The following is a 19,679-nucleotide window of genomic DNA, read 5'->3' as shown; positions in this document are numbered from 1 at the left end:
ACTGAACTTGCTTGTCACAAGGCAGCTGAGATGACCAATGATGACAGTGATGGTAGTAAATTGCCCCACAGCAAAAGGAAGGATGGAGGGTAGGATAAGACAGATGGAAAGCTGGCTCATTTGAAAGTTGATCAAGATTAGCTATTGCGAAAACAAAAAGCAAACTCAGAAACAACCCGCTCAGCAAAATCCAGCTTGAAACTGGCTGAGTCGTAGCATATTAAACTGTGGGCAGGTGGCATCCCGTATGAGCTGGGAGCCTGTATCCTGCTGAGAGCTGTGCTCTTCTGCCTCCCAGCAAACTGATTGGAAAGGCACACGGCGTCTCCGAGAAGTGTGAAAAGGCTCAACCCAGAAGCTCTGGATTGTGTTTTTACCCTACATTCCCTTTTAAAAACAAGTATCTTACAATTTGGTCAAATGCTTCTCTAGGCAGAGACCGAAGGAAAGCTGACGATGAGGATACAGCAGGTCTGCAGGAGACGCAATAAGCGTATGGAAGTTGCAGTGTTTGCGTCACAGCCAGCTCTTAACGGGCTTCTCTATAGCTGCTAGGGTATTTGAAGTCTAAATACAGGAGGAAACAAGATTTATGTGATTGTGCATAACTTTGGCCAAAGGCCTAGAAGGACATTAACTCCCTGAAAGTTTCCCAAAGAGGTACTCCGTGGGTGCCTTTGCTGCTGGGGGGCTAACGTGTTCGCGTGTGCTCTGTGTTTCAGGGATAGAGCTCTGTCCTCCGGGGCACCGGTTCATGATCACCATGGTGGCGAGCTTCATCGAAATGGCGGGGCAGTTCCTCATGCCGGGGCTGGCTGCCCTCTGCAGGGACTGGCAGGTCCTCCAGGCGGTCATCATCTGTCCTTTCCTGCTGATGCTGCTTTACTGGGTGTAAGTATTTCTTCCTCCTGGCGGGTCAAAGACAACATGAGCTCCTGATGTTGGACTTGGGAGGTGCTTCACTGTCAGAAAGTGTGTGTGCTTCACAAGATGTGTGAGCCTTTCCCTTTATTCTTCCATTCACATTTTGCAAATAATGTGACTTTGAAATGAGAAATAATAACTTTATAATCTGCTCTAGCGTTCACATAGGTTACATGCTGCAACTTGGTGGGAACTCAGGAGGTGGTCCTCTTCCGCGCTTTGCTATTATTCTGGCTGTCACTTTCCCTTTAAAGATGAAAACAATTCTTGAGAGGATGCACCTCCGCCTCGCTGTTGTCAGATTGTGGCTGCACAGCTAAATTTTCCCTTAAAAACCTGTATTGTGGTTCTGAGCTGTCACTGTTGGTTTCTCTGGCCTGGGTTAGCCGAGCTAGGTTAAAAATAACATGTGTCAGCTCTTGAACAAGCGCACTTGGACGGCTTGTGTGCACGAGGTAGCCAGCCCTGAACTAGACTGCCTGCTGGATTTTGCCCAAATTAGCGCATGCTGTGTTGAAGCCTGGGTGGCTGGTCTGTGCCAGGCAATGGGTCGGTATCGTTCCCACAAGGAATCCTTCCCTCCTGGCTGCTCCCACTCCTCTCTGCCTGCTGCACCGTGGCGTTGGTACGGCTATCCTGAGAGAAGTAGGGCAGCTCTCGCCTCGGGGGATGGTGCCAGGTCCATCCCCACCAGGACTTTATAAACCTCCCCAAAAGTCTTTCTTTGTTGTTCTGTCTTAATAGTGACACGCAGTGGCGGCATAACACAACGGAGGCTTGTGAGAGCAGTGTTGTACAAAACCATAACAGTAAGAACACGCTAGATCGTACGTTTTAAAGATAACATTAACAAGACTAAAATATTTAGTTGCTGTACACTGCGAAAAATGAGGAAAAAAGGCCACCGCACTGTGCAGGACCAAGTTGTTTATGTACCGTGGGGGGCCGAGCTGCTAGTTATAATGCCTGACAAGTTGCAACATGTAAAAACTTGTTACAGTATGTAAGAATTTTTAACACTTATATATTTTTCTATTAATGCATGAAGGCCTTGCAGAGTTCTGCTGTGTTCGTGGTGGTAGCCCTCAGTGGGGATTTCTTTACTTATACCCAAGGTAGACATGTCATAGCTTGGGCTGAGGGAAAAATGAAGCACACAGTAGAAAGTTACAAGTCCTTTCAAGATAATGGCACTTTTTTCCCCCTGTTTTCCAACTTATAACATCTAAATAGTCTTATCTTGTCAGTGTTAATCTTGATGATGACTAACCAAGAGTGTTCTTATTAATGTGCAATACTATTCTTCCAAACCTGCCGTACATTATACACATGCAAACACATGCAGGTCTACTCCAACACCTCCTGTTGAGATGCCCACCAGCTGAAATGCCTTGCATCCACCACTGGATAGAACCCAATATCTAATATAAAGTTTATAGATATTTGTGTCCAGAAGGACAGTACAATAGTATGAAGGCTCCTAACGAACACAGCAGACGACATGGACAGCAGTAACCCCTCAGCAGTGTTCTGGAGATAGCACGTCTTCCAGGTGGCTGAGTCAGGGTCTCGTACATTCCTGTTGAGAGGTCGTCCCTGGGTGATATCGAAAGCAATAGGAAATGTTAACATTTATTTCCTAATCTGCAAGCGCTTTTTGGCTGGATGGGACAGGCAGACCACACAAATAGATCCCCCTTATATAATGTGTGATATGACAGCTTGATAAATAGTGGTAATAGCCAAAGTAACAGGATTTGCATTGCCCAGGGTTTTTGCATTTGCAGAAATGGACCCTGGTTAGGGTGCCTGTTTAATTATACTGTCGGTACAGTATGCACTTTTCTCTTAGGCTTTTCTCTTCCATCTGTTGCATATTCTCTGGAAAGTGCTACCGTTCTATTACCTCTTTCCTTTTCTCCCCTCTTCCCCCGGCATTATGTTGGAGAGCAGAGCGTGGACCCTCAGCATATGTTACAGATGAAGGAAGAAAACTAACTGATTTGTAATAAAAGAACTGGAAAACGGCACTGCTCGTTAATTCCCCATCATGTACCCAAAGCAGTGAGTTCAATAACAGATGCTGCGATAGCCCCTGCGCTGCCTCCTCCTTCCTCCTTCCTCTCTTTACTTCCATCTCCTGCTGTGAGAGAGCTGTTTACCCCTCCGGGCTGGGACATAGCCCTCTCCCACCTATAGATTTGCTCTGCTCCCAGCCATGTGCCTGTGGCAGGCTATACCATCCCCAGGAGGTGGGTGGCTGAGCGGATCGGGAGGCTGGGCATGGATGGGGAGAAAGGGGGAAGCAGCAGATTTGTCTAGGAGGGATGGGCTGGTGGGCTGGGACACTTGCAAATCAAGCAGATGCCTTTGCTGAGCTCTCGGGTCGTTCGGGAAGGGCAGGGAGACATCCATATAAGCCAGACGTGAGCACAGGGGTTGGTGACAAGCGTATAAAAATAAGCTAACAGAAGTTAGGCTCCTTTCAAAGTTTGTGTGTGCTACAGCCATGAGGGAGGGGGAGCTCCAGTTATACAGAGGCATTAGTTCCTCTCCCTTGGACACAGGGAGCTCCTGAGAGAACCATGCCATGAACGTCAGCAAAGGCATCCATAATATGAAATAAACTCCTGCTTCACTCTAACCGAAACTGAAGAACTAGGAAGGGGTGGCCAGTTCTTTTCTGGTGCCATTAGATAGGATTTACCCTCAGCAAGACGCAAAGGTATAATAACTGGCCTTGTTGCCCTGGGGCAGACCCCAGATTGACACACTACACAATTTCCATGGGCATGGGTTTGCTCTGCATCTGGACAGGATCACGGTTCTCCTTCCAGCTATGTGTGGTACGTGCCTGGCCTTTTTCTGTCTGTCAAGGATTCTTCTCTGCTCTTAGGATTTCTCAGGCTTCGGATCTTTTTTACCAGTGTCCCTCCCACTCTTCCCCCTCTCCTCTCCCAAGTAGCAGCTGTGTACCAGGAGACAAACATTTCCCTCTACCCACCCCGTTCTTTTCTTTGACTGCAAAAGGCTGGTCCTTTCCTCACTGACGGAGGAGGTAGAAGATTATCGACCAGGTGTCCGCAGTCAGCTCGGCACAGTGATCTGGGCGATTGTCCACCCTTGGCAGAAAGCTACAGTCAATTAGTGTTGAGTGCCAGGTGATGAAGCACAAGGTTGTGACCAAATTTCTGTGCAGAAGTCCACAGGGACCAGGGGGTTGGCTTTTTTGTTGGTGGTGGTTTTTTGGCTTTTAAGTTTGTGATGGTGCTTGGCTTGGCAGCAGGAGGTGCAACAGTAGGTGGGTACCAATGACCCTTGGCAGCAGGGTCCATGCTCCACGGGTGAGCTCAGGCACTTGCACAGAGATGGGACGGCCAGCTCTTCCCCTTGCTGTGCCTGATAACCTGGGCTCAAAGCAGCGCAGGAGTTTTTAAAGATCCTTAAATGAACCTCCCACTGCTCGCACTGAGTAATGGAGCAGCTGAAAGATGTGAGGCTTCAGCACTTCCAGTTTGAGGAACCTGTAGGAGCTGGAAGGCAGGGACAGCGTTGGTCCCTGCAATGCCCGTCCCTGCGGCTTTCTTCCTTCCCTAGGAACAGGTGCTCCCCGTAGGACTTGTCATTTGGGACCTGGAAGCAGACCGTTCAAAAAGTGCAGCTTTTAGACTAGTGGCTGAGGCTGTCCCTTCTCTGGAGCCAAGCATGGGGAGATTTTGCATTCAAAGAACTCTTAATTTCTCAAAACACGCACTTGCGGCACAGGACTTTCTGCAGAAGGATATGCCAAAGCATCCATGCAGCGCCAGTGGTAGTAAATAAGCTGTCAAGCTGAATGGCTGTCATCACGGCTGTTATATATTTTTATTACCTGATAGCATTTGGATTGCAGTCTGCCTGACTTCTCTCTTTTTTTCTTCTTCTTCAAAAAAATAATACTTTCTCTATCTAGGATGGAGGTTTCTCTAAGCTGTCTTCCAAATTGCATCAGCCTTAAAAGATAGTACCATAACCGTGCAATTGCCTGGTCCACTGCTTAGAAGTATAACTGAGGCAGCATCCACAGCAAAGATCAGTGCTTTGTGAAGGAGATTTGAGGTTTATTATATATTTGAAGATAAAAGTAGTTGTTAAATTTGGTTTTAGAAATGTCTTTTGGGAGATTAGTTGAAAATGAGGCCTAAACAAGAAAGAAGAATATGCTTGGAGTCAGATCTGAAAGTTTTCATATCTATAGAAGTATGGGAAGTTTTGTTTGTTTGTTTTAAGATTTACTTTTTTTTTAGTTCTGTATCAAAATAAACTCATCTGAAAAAAAGGAAGAATGATCACTTAAGCTAGTGACTCAGGTGAATATCAGCATTTGAAGGAAACAACCAGATGGAAAATAAACTTTTTTATTCTGTAACTCTGTGTGCATGTGTGTATTTTTAAGGCAACTAACCTAACACAATATTGGTTTTGCTAGGGGAAGCTTTTAGAGCAACAACTGAGTGTTGCCTGGAACATACACAATACTGACCTGTATAAAAGAATTGCTTAAAGTCTGCATATGTGGGAGAAGATTTTTGACATGTTTAAAAATAATCTGTTCCATTAGAATCGTAAAAAGTAATTCTTCTTTTTCCTCTCTCCATCTTCACAAGAGAATCCAAATCACTTCTGTCGGCTATTTTCCTTCTTTGGTCTGAATTATCATGTGCTAACTGCATACCTCATTCATTGCCTGCTTGGCAGCAAATGTCTATTGCAGACAGTGCTGCCTCCTTCTCCCAGTTCTCTCAAAATTGTATTAATGGGCAGAACACCTCCAACGTTATAAAACTCTAATATGTCCTATTTCTAGGTGATAAGATCGTTCCTGTATCATTTGAGAATCAGTGTAAAAGAAAATGTCATTAATTTACACATTCTGAATCTGTTTTCCCTCTTATTTGTTTCATAAGTGATTCTTCTGCTTTTGGAAAACAATTACGTAGCTCACGAACGGTTAAGTGAACAGCTAAACACTATCGGTTCTTCCTCTGATAGAAACTTGGAAGCGACCCTAACGTGTTTTCCATCTTTGAAGTATTTTCCCAGAGTCCCTTCGGTGGCTGATGGCTACGCAGCAGTTTGAGGCATCCAAGGAACTGATCCTTCAGTTCACGCACAAGAACAGGGTGAACACGGAAAGCGACATCAAAGGAGTGGTGCCCGGTGAGTAGGACAGACAGACAACCGCAAATCCCTCCATTCAGATGAAGTTGCTTGCGTTTCACTAATGGCTGCACATGGCATTGCTGCCCAGAATTAAATAATCCATTTACTGCCTGTAAAATCATCCCGTTCATTCATTCATTCATTCATTTTGCTTTTCTTGAAAAACAATTCCAAACTCCAGCACTGTGTTTAAAATTACTTGGCCTGTCGAACAGTCCTAGTAATGATAGTCTCATCTTGCAGTGCCATATGTCTTTAGAGACGTGTCTTGAAGAATTTTACCATGGCTACAGAGTGCGCCTTCAGCCCTGTGTGCCTCTGGAAACGGTGTTTTAAGGAAGCTGCTCGCTGGGATCCTGCCCATCGCACAACACTTATTTTGTTGGTTTGGAGAAGCGGCAGCACTCGAACCCCCAATTCTGAAGTGCCAGCCCTGTGGTAGATGTAAACCACGTTGCAGTTTCTCTTTAAAGCCTTGCTCCAAGAGACATTTTGCTTTCCTGTCCTGCGTCCTCTGAGTGACACTGCTCTGGGGATGGGGGTCCTGCAAGCCGCAGCGGTAGGGTGCCGTTTTTGGTCGAGAGTCTAAATTATTGGTTCCTTGGATTACTGATGCTTATAGAAAGAGCTGGCTCCTCTTGTCATCAGGATTGTCACTGAAATAGCCGTGCTCCTGTCTCGCAGGGTGCTTTGCAGAAGAGACTGTGTGTGTGTGTGGCTTTAATTACAACGAAGGCAAAGAGTTCCTGGATCTTCATCTCACTGGTGCACCTGTCAGATTTGGTTCAGGCTCCCCTCTTCCTTCTCACAGGCCTGACGGTGCCCGTAAACACCCATTTTGCACTGTCGCTTGCAATCTGTATCAGACTACCCACTAGTCAGAAAACAGTGGAAATGTTTCTCTTTTTTTCCCCACTTTTTCAAACCCTACCTGCTCTGACCCCAGGGGCTGCAGGAAGATGTCACCCAGTAGCTCTGCCCACGGGTAGGGGTGATGCCTCCTGCGCTTGGCTGGTACTCGCTGTCAGATGTCTCTGGGGTAACTGTAGCTTCCATCAGTCAGTGCTAAAGGCATCAGTCCGCACCGGAACAGACTTCGTCCAGAATAGAAAAAATGTCACCATTGACATCAGTGCCTAAGTCTTCATCAGTGAGGGGTGAAAAAGTCTGATTTGGGTCTGTGGTATTCATACCCAGGTCACTGCTGTGATTTCTGGTGCAGTTGGCAGTCTGGTGTTAATTAGCTTGTTTGCACGTAATTGTGTCTCCCCTGGATCTGCGTCGCGCACAACGTGGCTTCGCAATGGAAATGCCATTTTTCTGGTAAAGTTCCGAAAAGCATAGGGGTATATGAGCAGCCATTAACCTGGTGACCTTCATCCCCCCACCCCTTTTTGCAGATCTTCCCCAGAGTAAATGATGGATCTTGGAGAAAACCTCTCTCTGAGGCAACAAAATGTCTCACAATTGGAGTTTCTCAACAAACTCTAAATTTGGCTTTTCTCAGTTAGTCAGCTGCTTGAATTTGCAGGTGAAATTAAATGTATTTTAGGGGAAAGAAAAAATAAATTACCTGAGTTTCCTTTAAGGAAAATGATAAAGATGCAACTGTGTGCTAGAGGGATTTATTTAAGCCATGTATAATGATATTGTCCATGGAGGAATGCTAAGTATCAGAAAGGTTTTATGGCTATTATTCGCGACTGATTACTTTTTCCAGCGGTTTCGTGGTAGGGGTACACTCCTGTTTAAGGAGGGACTCCCTTTCATGTGGAAAACAGAGTGTTATTACACATCTTGATGCTGTGGATTCTCTGCCTGCAAATACATTTAGATATAGCAGTTGTCAGTACATCACCCTTTGCAAACTTTGATACAGAACATGGTCATTTCTGTCTCCTTGTTGATGCTGGATTTGTTGGGCATATTGCTGGAGTTTTTTATTGTTTCTTCCCTCGCTTTTTCTCTTTAAACTCTCTCTACAGCCCCACATGTTAAGGCTTTCCTGACCCAGCTCTGTAGGGACGCTGCATTTCTGCAGGGAGAGTAAGAGAGAAGCAGTATCAAAAGGATGAAATGAGCTTAACTAAAAATTTTGGAAGGAAGGACCTTCTCTCTCATTCTGGGTGCATGGGAGTGTTGATGGTCTGAGTGGGGACAGGAGAAAAGTAGAAATCCCGAATGAAGAATGTGATCACACCACAGACCATGTGTCTCCAGTGGGTCAGTAAGCAGAAGAAAGCATTTCTCTGCTTTTGTGTGTTATAATCACGTACCCATAGTTGCTGTAGCAAGGAATGAGTAAAAAGCTGGTACTTCTTTGGCAGAAAGGATGCTATGGAGCCTGATGCAGATATCCCCTATTTCCCTTTGACTCCATTGTTGAGCTTTCCTATCTGTGTGGAGGGGGTTTTGTTTGTGATTTGTTTTATTCTTTGTTTTCCATCTGAAAGGGCTGGAAACTGTTTTGCTCTAGTTAGGGGCCATTGTGTTGCTGTTTATTATTCCTCGCTGCATTGTCGTAACAGCCTCCTGTGATTGAATTACTCCCAATACAATTAAATGATAAACCGCTCACTTGCAGTCCCTTCCAGCTGGTAACCCCACTGTAATTTTACTCATATGTACCAGTCAAATTACTGTATCCTGTATAACAGATAACTGCAGGAGTTACAGTAGTTTCATGTGTACCCATTTTGGCAGCTGATACAAGTTCCATAATAAAAAGAAGTAGCAATCAAGTGGGTGAAGTATTTCTGGGATAGAAGAAAACGCAATTTTTAATTGCTGTCCAAGCAATGAACAGGCTTCTTTTCCTTTCTGAAGAATCACATCATTCCCATTGCCTGCTGAAAGCTTTTACTGATCCATTTGGCTGCGCTCCCATAGTGGAAGGTGCTACTAACCTTCTATAAGGCCTCTTTGCTCCACAGGGAGGTGGCCCACGTATTGGGTGGGAAAAAAGGAACCAAAATTTGTCTGCTGTTTTTGAATCAATCCATAGGGTGGGAGCAGTTTGCCAGTGCTCTTCTGGGAGATGTCTCTAAAGAGAACAACTAAATGTCTGGACAGGGGTCCAGCTGCAGCTGAAAGGTCCGGCAGCTGCGGTAACAACCCATGTCTGGAGAAAATCAGCATGGGCAGTTGATGGGCAATGCTCAGCCAGCCAGAGAGTATGCATGGCAAACAAATTAAAGTGAGACAAGGGATGTTGATAGGAGTCCAGAGTGTTATAAATTAACATTGCCCTTATCTTCTCAGTAACCTGCCCCAGGGGTGTAATGTAGTGTCTGTTGTTGGTTGCAAAACCAAAGGAGAGCTGCCTCCTTGACAGCTTTAAGTGGCTTTATTTTTGAGTGATTGGTGCACCTTGTGATTTTTGGCAGGAATAAATTAGCCTTCATAAAGAGATTTTTGGTTTTATGTGGTCATATTTTCTTCTTTAATGCTTAAGAAATCTAGGTGTGCTAATTAGACCTAGCATGTCTAACCATAACCTAACATGGTTAAATCATCCCTATTGTTTTGAGTCTCAAAATTTCACCAGTTGGCTCAAGACTTTACCCTGGTTTAGAAAGAAAAGTTTAATTTTGTATCAGGGGAATGATTTTTATCCAACTGCATATTGAAATGTCATTTGTAAAACAGGCTTGGTGAGTTTCATTGGCAAATATTTCAAAACATTATCCCAAAAAGTCATCTTCAGTCATGAGCAAATGAAATATTTTGATAATATTAATTCAGTACAGGTTTTTCACTGCCAGTTTCTCCAAAAACTTCCCCGTCTCTTCCCTGTTCCCCTGTGGAACAAGAAACAAGTATATATTTCAGTGCAGCTGCAGGGCGGTCATTTTGACCCGAGTGAAGGAAAGCTAAGGAAGCATGGAGATCTGTTTAGAGAACAGGAGAAAAGAATGTTTTGGGGAATTGGAAATCTGAAAGCACCAACTGTCCTTCCACCTTTTAAAGGTGTCTTGAACATGAGGTGGCTTTCGTTATTTTGGTAAGATGCATGTTTTTTCTTTGTGTGGGGCGAAGGGTCTGTTGGCTGGAACAGATCAACTGCTCAAGCAGCTCTCCCCTGCACCAGCACCTGGCCCTGCCGGTGTGTTTGGCCGTGCTGGGAAAGGCACCGCTTAGGAAGCCGTACCAGGAGTTACCTGAGTGTCAGACTTGATGCTTCCATGGAAGGTCCCCCTTGTGTGGTTCTCCTTCTTTTTCCCTGTGGTGGGAGACGTTTCAGGTGGTCTGTAACAGAAAAATAACTGCTTACCACGCTGAATAACAAAACCTCCTTTTTGCTCATCTCTAGACGAAAATTGGAGTGCTCCTTTGGACAGACAGGTTATAGCTGTTCCTTTCCAAGGTTCCTTTCAAAGCTTAGAGAAATAACATTGATGTAATTACAAAAGTGGCCAGCAAAGATCAAGCATTCAAATAGATGCAGACTTTAGCGTGCAGGACATGTTGTGGAGAGGAAGAAGGGCTACAGTGCTGACAAGTACTGTGAGTGCATATGTGTGTGGATTGCAGTTAGGAAAGCTGTGGTTTTCAGGGGCTTTCCTTTAAATGAAAAAAAAGAAATTATCATTCACCTTTCTTGCTACTGAGCAACATGCTTCCATGACTTTTCTTTTATAAATAAGCTAGTTCCCTGTTTTGTTTTGCTTTTTTTTTTTTCCTAAGCCTGAGGCTTGGATCTATGTACTTGCATGCTTTTTCTTTTTTCATTGGGTAAATAGCAGAGGGAAGGGTGAAAAAGCCTTATGTCTGAAAGTCAGTCTCTTTCCCTACTAGAAGAGATTAATTCTCCCTACAAAGCTTTACTCATGCCCTTAGACAATCACACCTACAACTATGCCACTGTTTTAAAGCTTGTGGTGGATGAAGAGCCGGGTGTATTAGCCAGAGAAAGAAAACAAGTTCCCTGGTCCCGTAATGCAGATAACTCCATGTGATGCTGCTGCGTACAAACCTGCCAGATGTGTTCCTTTACTAGATCCTGTTTCTTGGTTGTTTAATGTTGCCAAACTTAAATATCCCATGCAAGTCCTAGGGGCTAGTCAGGTAAATGTGGGAAGTTTAGTTAAAACAGTTCAAGGTGCTACTTGAAGGCATCCTTTAAGTCTTACAAAGGACTGTGTGTCAGCCACAGAGATTTCCATCTCACACAAAACCAGCCAGTGCTTTCTGTTGCCCTCTTGTATGTTAAATCAGCTTTCGGGAGGGGCTGAGTTTCTCCTGGTGGTTCCCTGTTGTCCAGGAGCAGGAACCGATGGAGTTTGTGCAACTCTTTCAGGACACACAGTACGTGATAAATAGTGAGTAACAAGAATAAAACTGATCGCTGCAAGTCCTCTTCTGCTGGCTAGGTCTACAGGAATGGAAGAGGAGAGCCCGTGCGTGCCCTGACTGTATCCTTGGTGAGGGCCGTAGTAACCTCTGACAGCAGCAGGGTTTGGAGGGGACAGGGGGAAGAAGGAGCACTCTACTGAGGCCTTTTGATGTCACTGGGAAAAGCCAAATATGCTAGAAAAGTGGGGAAAAAAAAGGGGGGGGGGGGTCAGCCTCTGTTTAAGCTTGAATGACTCTCTCTCACTAGTTGAGTCCTCCGCAGACCCTCGCTGGCCACGCTCCAGCCTGTCGCAGCTGCTTTGTGCCCGGCTGGCACACTGGCTCTTTGTCCGCAGTGCTGCTTTTCCTCCCGGAGGAGCCGGCTTTACGGGGCAGGAACCGCGTGCGGAGGGCTGGCAGCGAGCCCTGGTGCTGCCCCGGCCCCCGTGCACCGAGAGGGGAGAGAGAGGATGGGGGAGTCTGGATGTGGATGTGAGGGGCAGGAGAGGAGACCTCGGGGACCAGGTGGAGGCGGGGAGCAGTAAGAGGGGACCGGTGGACAGAGGAGAGAGGAAGTAAGAGAGTGAAAAGAGTTGTGGGAGCAAAGAATAAAGATAGTTGGAGGGGTGTAGCAGGGCAAAGGTACAAGGGATGGCTGTAGAGGAAGAGGAGAGGAAAGCTAGAGCGTGGAGACAAAAGGGCTGCGATCATTTGCTTCCCCCTGCCTCCAGAACAAGCTGTCAAGGCCAAGGATTCAATCTCGGCTCTCTTCTCTTGTGAAATCCGCTGCTAAAATGTGTGCTTCACCCCTCCGTACTGCCCAACTCACCCGCCCTGCCTGCTGAGATTTCCTCCATCGCTCCGGTGCTAGATAGCAGCAATGCATGTGTAGGTATCTGGAATCTGCTGATGGCCCAGATAGGGCTACACACAGTGACATTTGATGCGTTCTTTGTGTTGTTTTTTGGTTTTGTTTTGGTTTGGGTTTTTTTTTAATGTTGGTAATATTAGAGGAATGTAAACATTGACAAGTCGTGCTCTGGAAAATGCAAGAAGTCAGGTTGCCTGGGCAACCCTTGCTTGGCCTCCTGGCATGAAGGCATAATGATACAGCCTTTAATAACATGATTACGACCTATTTTTTCCACAGGGCATAGGATGGACGAATCAGTGCATAGGATGGACGATGCTGTGGGAATGAAGCTGTTGTCTGTTCCTCATTTGTTGCAGAATTTGGAAGGTGTGTAGTGAATGAGGCAGAGGGTTGCAGAAGGAAAGAGGGCAGTCTTGGGGAAATAAAGCTGAATGCCTCCTGAAGAGCTGTACTCGATGCCTGTGTCTGCCAGGGATGTTCTTGTACCATGATGGAAATTTCCCTGGAACCAGGCTCTTTCAGTGCTGTCACTAATCACAATTTCTTTAGTGTCTGTCTCTAGCATGTAATTCTGGGGCTTGATTTGCAGAAAGCTGGGAGCATTTATATTGGCACCTACAAGGCTGCGTGATTTTTCTCACTCTGAACACAATTCCTTTGTATTTTATCTCCCTGCCTGCAAAACAGGAATAATCTTTCTCCTTACTCTTACAAGAAGGTGGTGGAGATGATTTCGTTGGTATTTATGAGGTACATGAATATTCTGACAGCACTGTAGGAATGTCTCTGAGGAAACCTGTGATTTTGTACTCACCGGGAGGTTTGGATAATAAGGCTGAGGGGCACATGTTGAATGGGAAAGGTAGAGACATCACTAATGGCTGCCCATTCGCTGACTATAGTGAGCATTCTGGGGGGAAAAACTAATGTGTGATCATCTGATTAAATGCTGTATCATAATGCATATGAGCAATTGAAGATTGCAATGGCAACCTTACGTCTAGCTTTTCCTATCTTTTTTTTTAACGTAATTAGAAATACAGGATTGAAACAAATTATTGCAAGCAGTCCTTTGCTATTACAGTATTCGAGTTATACAGTTGCTCTTATGAAATGAGCTTCTTTTTAAATGCTGTTAGTATTTATGTCCCATGCTTTTGTTGGAAGGCCATTCCAGACTCCAGATTGCTCTTGTACTGGGTTATGTTTTTGCATTCAATTCAAATACACTATATCTGTCCAGGTTCTTTGTCTTTCTTCCCTTCCCATTTGCTCCTGTCTCTGACTGTCTTTATCTTAAATCTCTTTTTCTCTTTTCCCACGCTATGTGAGCAGACAGCAGCCCTGTATCCTTGCTGAGCTGAAGTTCTCTTCTATCTCCTATCCTTTTATAAATAGGCTTGCCAAAGCTTTAGTTTCTCAAATATTGGTGACCAGAATTATAAAAGAGCACCAGTATTCCATTGTCTGAGTTGCAAATACCTCATGGACACAATAAACTGGTGCCTTATAAGTCACTTCCGTTCAAGTAGTATATAACCAGGTCCATCACAGTATTTGCTAAAAGCTTATCTTCCAGCGGAAACGTTTCCCATTAGTCCCCGAGCATTTTACCTTGTATTTTGCATTTTTACTTGCTTTTGCCACACAGGGTCCTAAGCTCGCCCAGTCCCCTCTAATGTCCCATTTCTGTGCTGTACCGCTGGCAGTGCTTCACTTTGTCACCAACAGACTTCACTGGCACATTCCTAAGGTTCGTGCCAAGCTCCCTAGCGAGGTTATTAAACGAGATTTCTTTTTTTTTTTTTTTTTTTTTTTGACAATAAGATGAGTCACCCCACCACTAACCTCCTGCCATCCACTTATGATTTCTATTTTTCTGTCCCTTATTGCTGTCTGCCCATCAGTCAGCTCCTTACCCACCTCATAATTTCTGTATGTGACTTGGTAGACTTCAATATTCCTTCACTATTAGGCTTTTCAAAAATGCAATGTATCAGGCTGCTAGTCCTCCACTATAAAAATAAATAAATAAATAAATAAGCACAAAGGGAATTCATGGAGACAGAAAACCTAGAAGGTATAAATAACCCTGTGTACCAGTAACTCAGTATGGCTGAGAGTAGGTTGCTTCAGCTCTGCATTTCAGACTGGTCTACCTCCTGCTGCAGAGCTGTCATGCTCTGCGAATTGATTGAGCATCTGTGCTGGGCTTCCATAGCTCTTTTCATGTTCAAAGAGCTACTGACAGTATCGTTTAGCAGCCAGAAAAATCCAGCAGAAGTCCGTCACCACAGGACACTTGTCATTTTGGACATCCTTTTTCGGCTGCTTGATTTGAGCTTTGTCTATTTTGTCTTTGCCAAGCGATGCAGAGATGGGTGACTTCATCTGAAGGCTTTAAAGATACTTTCTGATTTTGAAAGCCATGCTCCTGAAACACAGAGGATCCCACGAGAATTCAGCAGCATCGGGAGCTGGAAGCTTGTAGGGTTCCCCTCCCCATGAGACTTTTAGTGTCTCCTGAATAGTTTAAATTTCCACTGAGATAAAGAGTTAGCTTGTTGACAGTTGTCCTACTGAGCCCCTGAATAGTACGCCTAGAGTGTGTGTGGGCTCAGGAGTATGGGAAAACTCATAATGGGCCTCTGAGTAAATAGATAAAAATATTTTTTATTTTCCACACTCCCTTCTGGTACATCAGTCAGAACTGAAACGTTCCATGCGAATTGCTTCTGAACTGGTGACTTCAGTGCAAAATCAAAGAATAGGCTGGGGGTAGGGGGAGTTTTCCTGGTGTTATTCCAGTAACTTGAGAGAGCAATAGTTTGCTTCCACGGGCTTTTAATAGGCAGTGGCTTGGCTTCTCTTTTAAGATCTTAATGTTGAACTCTGAAGTCCAGACAGCCTAAGAGCTGCCGCTCTCCTGATGACCGTCACAGTCAGAGCAGGTCCTCTCGTGCACGCCGGCTGCCTCCAAAGACAGCAGGCCACTTAAATGAGAGCCAGTTCTGTAGTTGATGACTTTTTTGCAAGTCACGTAGCTTATTTGTTGTTATCTGAATGATATTTTGCTTATTGTAAATGATTCCTTTTGCTGTAGGGGGTTTTTTTGGTGAACGACTGACTGGTGTATATATAGGAATAAGGGATGGAGAACGTAGTCAGAAAGATAGATGGTGTTGGAGATTTGGGGAGAGTCATTCATCTGAAGCAGGTGACTTAGATTTGGAGTTTTAACACGTCATAGAGGGATGGAGGAGTAAACAGCTGGCAGAGCTAGAAGGCTTTCAGTAAAAAGTCAGAGCTGTTTGCATTCTTTGGTATAAGATTTGAGGCCAGATTATTTTATTATTTTTTTTTTCTTTTTTTCTTTTTTTTTTTTTCTTTAATCCTTGTAATGCAGCTACATCTGGAATCTCCTCTGGGACATTTTCATATAATGATGCTATGTATCCATGCAGCATAACCCCCATCAGAGCAGAAGCAAGGGTCCGCTGAAGGGAGACTGCTGCATGAGGCAGGGTAGAGAAGGGGTGAAATCTCATCTCCCTCCTGTGTGATCCTCGCTGCAGCTGAGCACAGGAGGTGTTTGCCAGTTCACATAACCCGCCGGCTATCCATTACTTGAGGGTAGAACAGCAGTTCAGTGAAAAACACTGACAAGAATTAGTTCAGAAAGACTGATTTATAAGAAAGGTTAAACAGGGGCTGGGCACGCATGAGAAGGATGCGTGACAATAAATAAAGAACATGTGGATTGTAGCAACCCCTAATGTATGAACAAAGCAGGACTGGAGGGCAAAATGATGTTTGGCTCCAAAGAGAAGTGTAACCAAGTTAAGTGTTGCTTCTCTTAGTTTTATTAAGTTGTGGCTCAATAAAGCACATATTGACAATAAAATCTACTTTCTCTTCCCAAAATAAAAAAAGTAAAAATTACTTTGAGAAACAAAAAAAACCAACCCTTAAATTAAGAAAATCTGAAGAAATGGTATTAAGGACTGGCTCCTGCTGACAGAGGAGTTGTTTTTACTTTGACAGGCCAGATCTGGTCATTCTTAGACAGTTTGAGCGTCTTATGTCCTTATGTCCGCATGAAATCTGTGCTATGTGTGTTGTCTGGGTGGTGATTTTCATTGTTGCCCTTCAGCTGAAACAGTAAACAGTCACGGTCAGTTTTTCAAAACCTTGTGCTGCTTCTAGTGCTTGCTTTGACTTTTTCATTGTAGAAGGTTTGGCTTGGGCTCGGTTATAGGCTTCATAACTATGTTTTATCTAACTGCTTCAGTTGTTCTGAATTATTTTATTCCCACTTACTCCTTTCCAGAATCTTGCTGCAAAAATTATTTTGACCTTGCTCTTTGAGATTAGGTACCATCTTTTTTCATTGCTTATTTTTTTAATATAGCCCTGATCCATTGCTGAGCCTGCTGAGCGCTCCTGTAGTATAAATATTAATTTGACCGATTTTCTCTTTTGCTCCACCTCTGTTTTTATGCTTTTGTGAGCTTCATGCTACGTAGATTCGGGAGAAATGGCTGTTATCAGGTAGTAAAGAAAGTAGTATGTCAATCTTCTGCTTAAGTACAAACATTAATGTAAAATACCCTTTGCTGCTTTTCTCAGAAGCGTTCCCGTAGTTAGTCTAGACAGAAGACCAGGAGTGACCTGTGAACAGTGAATAGCTCAACTATTTGCATATAAATAGTGTTTCTTTGATTTATTATTTTTATGATACAATTTTCACATAAGAGCAGACAAACGTGTCTTTTGTTTTGTTTGTAAATTCAGGTGATTTATCTCTTTTTTTTTTTTTTTTTTTCCCCAGCAGCTTGCTTTTGTTTTTCCCTGTCTTGCATCTCTTAAAGAGATTGCTATTCAGTGGAGTAAGGCAGAGGTCGGGGCAGGCCAGTGCGGACAACTGAGGACACGCGGGCTAATTGCGTATGCACAAAGGGAACACATGCACGGTTCAGAACAGGACCACGCTGCCGCCTTTACACGCAGTCAGTCTAGAAAGCAGCAGGACAAGTCTTTGCCCCAAAAAGCAGTCCTAGTCTGTACTCTCGGAGTGCATCGTTTTTGTGATGCTTCTTTATAGCTACAGCTTCTTCCGTTTTTACCGGACTTCATGCCCTTGCAACTGCCTCACTGATCCAGTAGCTTGGAAACAGTGGTTTGGTTGGTGCGCTTAGGTAGGTGTTCAAGCTCTAACCTAGTGATATTGGGGAAGTAAGCAGTCCCCTTCATTTTTGTCTGGTGTGAACAAGAATATCAGATGCGATGTTTGTAAGCATTGTGTGTTACTATAGCACTGTAAAGAAAAGTTAGCTTGCAGCTGCCCAGCACTTCAAAGACACGGTGAGGCTTTAGCTCTGAAACACAAAGACATCACAGCTGATGATGCCCAAGGATTTTTCCTTAAGGAAATGTCTTCTGTTTAGGACATCCACCAGATATTTTTTTTTTTAAATATTTGAAATGTAGGGGGGAAGAGGATGAGCTGACATAGTGTCCTAGCCACTTCTTTCTGAAACTTGAATTTGAGCAAACCTCAAAAGATTCCCACACAAAATGGGTTTGAACTCCAGTCCTTTCCATGGCTTTTCGGGTGTGCATTGCAGAAATGCAGCAGATCTTGTAACAGAGCTAAGGAGACTGTCTTTGAGAGCAATCCTGCACAAACACAGTCCTGCCTGTGGGGGTTTAAAAATTAGCAGAATCCTGAAGTTCTTCAGGAAATTTTATATCACGCTTGCTGGGATCAAGCTCCATACTGCCCCCATTCTACATACACGTTTTAAACTGGGAGAAGGTTTGGGGTGTGAAGGAGTTCTTGGGCACTTCTTCAGCCCCAAGAAGGTTAAGGGAAGCCCAGAAGAAAAGGAGAAACCTCAGGTGGACTTTAGGCAGGTAGTTTAGCGTTTTTATAGCTGCTGTTAGTGTAATCAATAGTGTCCTGCTCTCCAGAATATCCCTCTGAATGTCTGTAGTCCACAAGCAAAGCTTATCCTCCTCATTCTCCCCAGTGAAAGAATAATTTTCGTTTGGTTTGTTTCAGAGCTGGAAAAGGAGATTGCCAGGAGACCGAAGAAAGTCTGCATTGTTAAAGTGGTGGGAACCAGGAACCTGTGGAAAAACATCGTAGTATTGTGTGTGAACTCGTAAGTCCGATCTCCTTCTGTTTGAATAGTTGTGTGGTTGGTGAACTGGAAGCAGTAATGGAAAACGATGGGGGAGCTCCTCTGTTTCTTAGTGTGGGACCCTTCACTAGTGTCTCTGATAAATGATCCTGGAAAAACACCAGCTGTTGCAGGGAATTATTTTTATGGCAAATGTGGAGGAACTCATTGGCCGTTTCAGGGAGCAGCACCATGTGTTTTCTCAGGTGTCGTGCTGCAAGCGCATTGCTGTCACCAGTGGTCTTGCATGGATATGTGCTGGTACATGCTCATGCATGCAGACATCTGCTGCTGGCACCCTGGATGGGATTTTTGAAATCATTGATGCCACAGGAGTGCAAGTTCAAGTTGTTTACATCTGATGTATCTGTATTGCAGAGAAAGATGTTGCTTGCCAGTAAATACAAGCCTGCTCCCTTGTATAACAGCTGTCCTTGATAGGTCTTCAAAAGCAGATTACAAAGTGCTTCAGCTCTCCCAAATCACGTATGGGGCACGCAGAGAGAATGTGCAGTCTCACACAGAGCAATGTGATGCCTGCGTCCTAAGGCTTCAGCTTGGACATGCCTACATGGACAAAACCAGGCATCTGCCTGAGGGTTTTGCAGGCTACAGGCTCCGAGACCTTCTGCCCAGAACTGAGCACCTTGTACAGAGGAAATAGATGGGCTGCAAATTTAGCCTCTAACCAAACCCAATTTCTGAAAGGGCAGCAGCAGCGGATTTTCAAATTTTTCAATCTTACAAAAATGCTCATTTGAATTCCTTTTGTTATTTTTTTCAGATGGGAGGTGGGGAGAACACTGGAAATCCCCCATCCTCTGCTCTGTTTAGAAGTATGTGGCTCTCTTGTGGCTTTTTCTTTATCACTTCAGGGACCTACTCTGCAGCCTTCGTTCCTGTTAGCAGGCTCATAGATCAGTCATAACCCAGGGAGGACAGCCCCTGTGCTGGGCAGATCTGGGCAGTCACCCAGAGGCACATGGAGTTCAGGCGCTGGTCTCCAGTGTTACCGGTTGCAGAACCAACTCTGGTTTTATAATTTTTGTGTCTCTCTCCCACCTACCAGTGGGTGACTTCCTCTGTTCTGAAACAGCATTTTACTCTTAGGCTGAGCTGGTAGATTTAATAGTCAGTGTTAACGGTATTCGTGAAAAATG

The 19,679-nt window shown here is 44.5% G+C and overlaps 1 protein-coding gene across 1 annotated transcript in view; it reads left to right on the top strand.

Annotated features, from left to right (window-relative positions):
• The window catches only part of SLC22A23 (solute carrier family 22 member 23), a 118,903-nt gene that overhangs the window by 82,073 nt on the left and 17,151 nt on the right, over nucleotides 1–19,679 (top strand). Inside the window, 4 exon segments of the mRNA XM_049823956.1 lie at nucleotides 723–891; nucleotides 5,996–6,123; nucleotides 12,611–12,700; nucleotides 18,399–18,501. Of these exon segments, the coding sequence (XP_049679913.1) occupies nucleotides 723–891; nucleotides 5,996–6,123; nucleotides 12,611–12,700; nucleotides 18,399–18,501 (490 nt within the window).

Source organism: Accipiter gentilis, chromosome 20 (genome assembly GCF_929443795.1).
Source record: "Accipiter gentilis chromosome 20, bAccGen1.1, whole genome shotgun sequence".
NCBI lineage: Eukaryota > Metazoa > Chordata > Aves > Accipitriformes > Accipitridae > Astur > Astur gentilis.
This window is presented reverse-complemented; position numbering and strand designations above follow the sequence as displayed.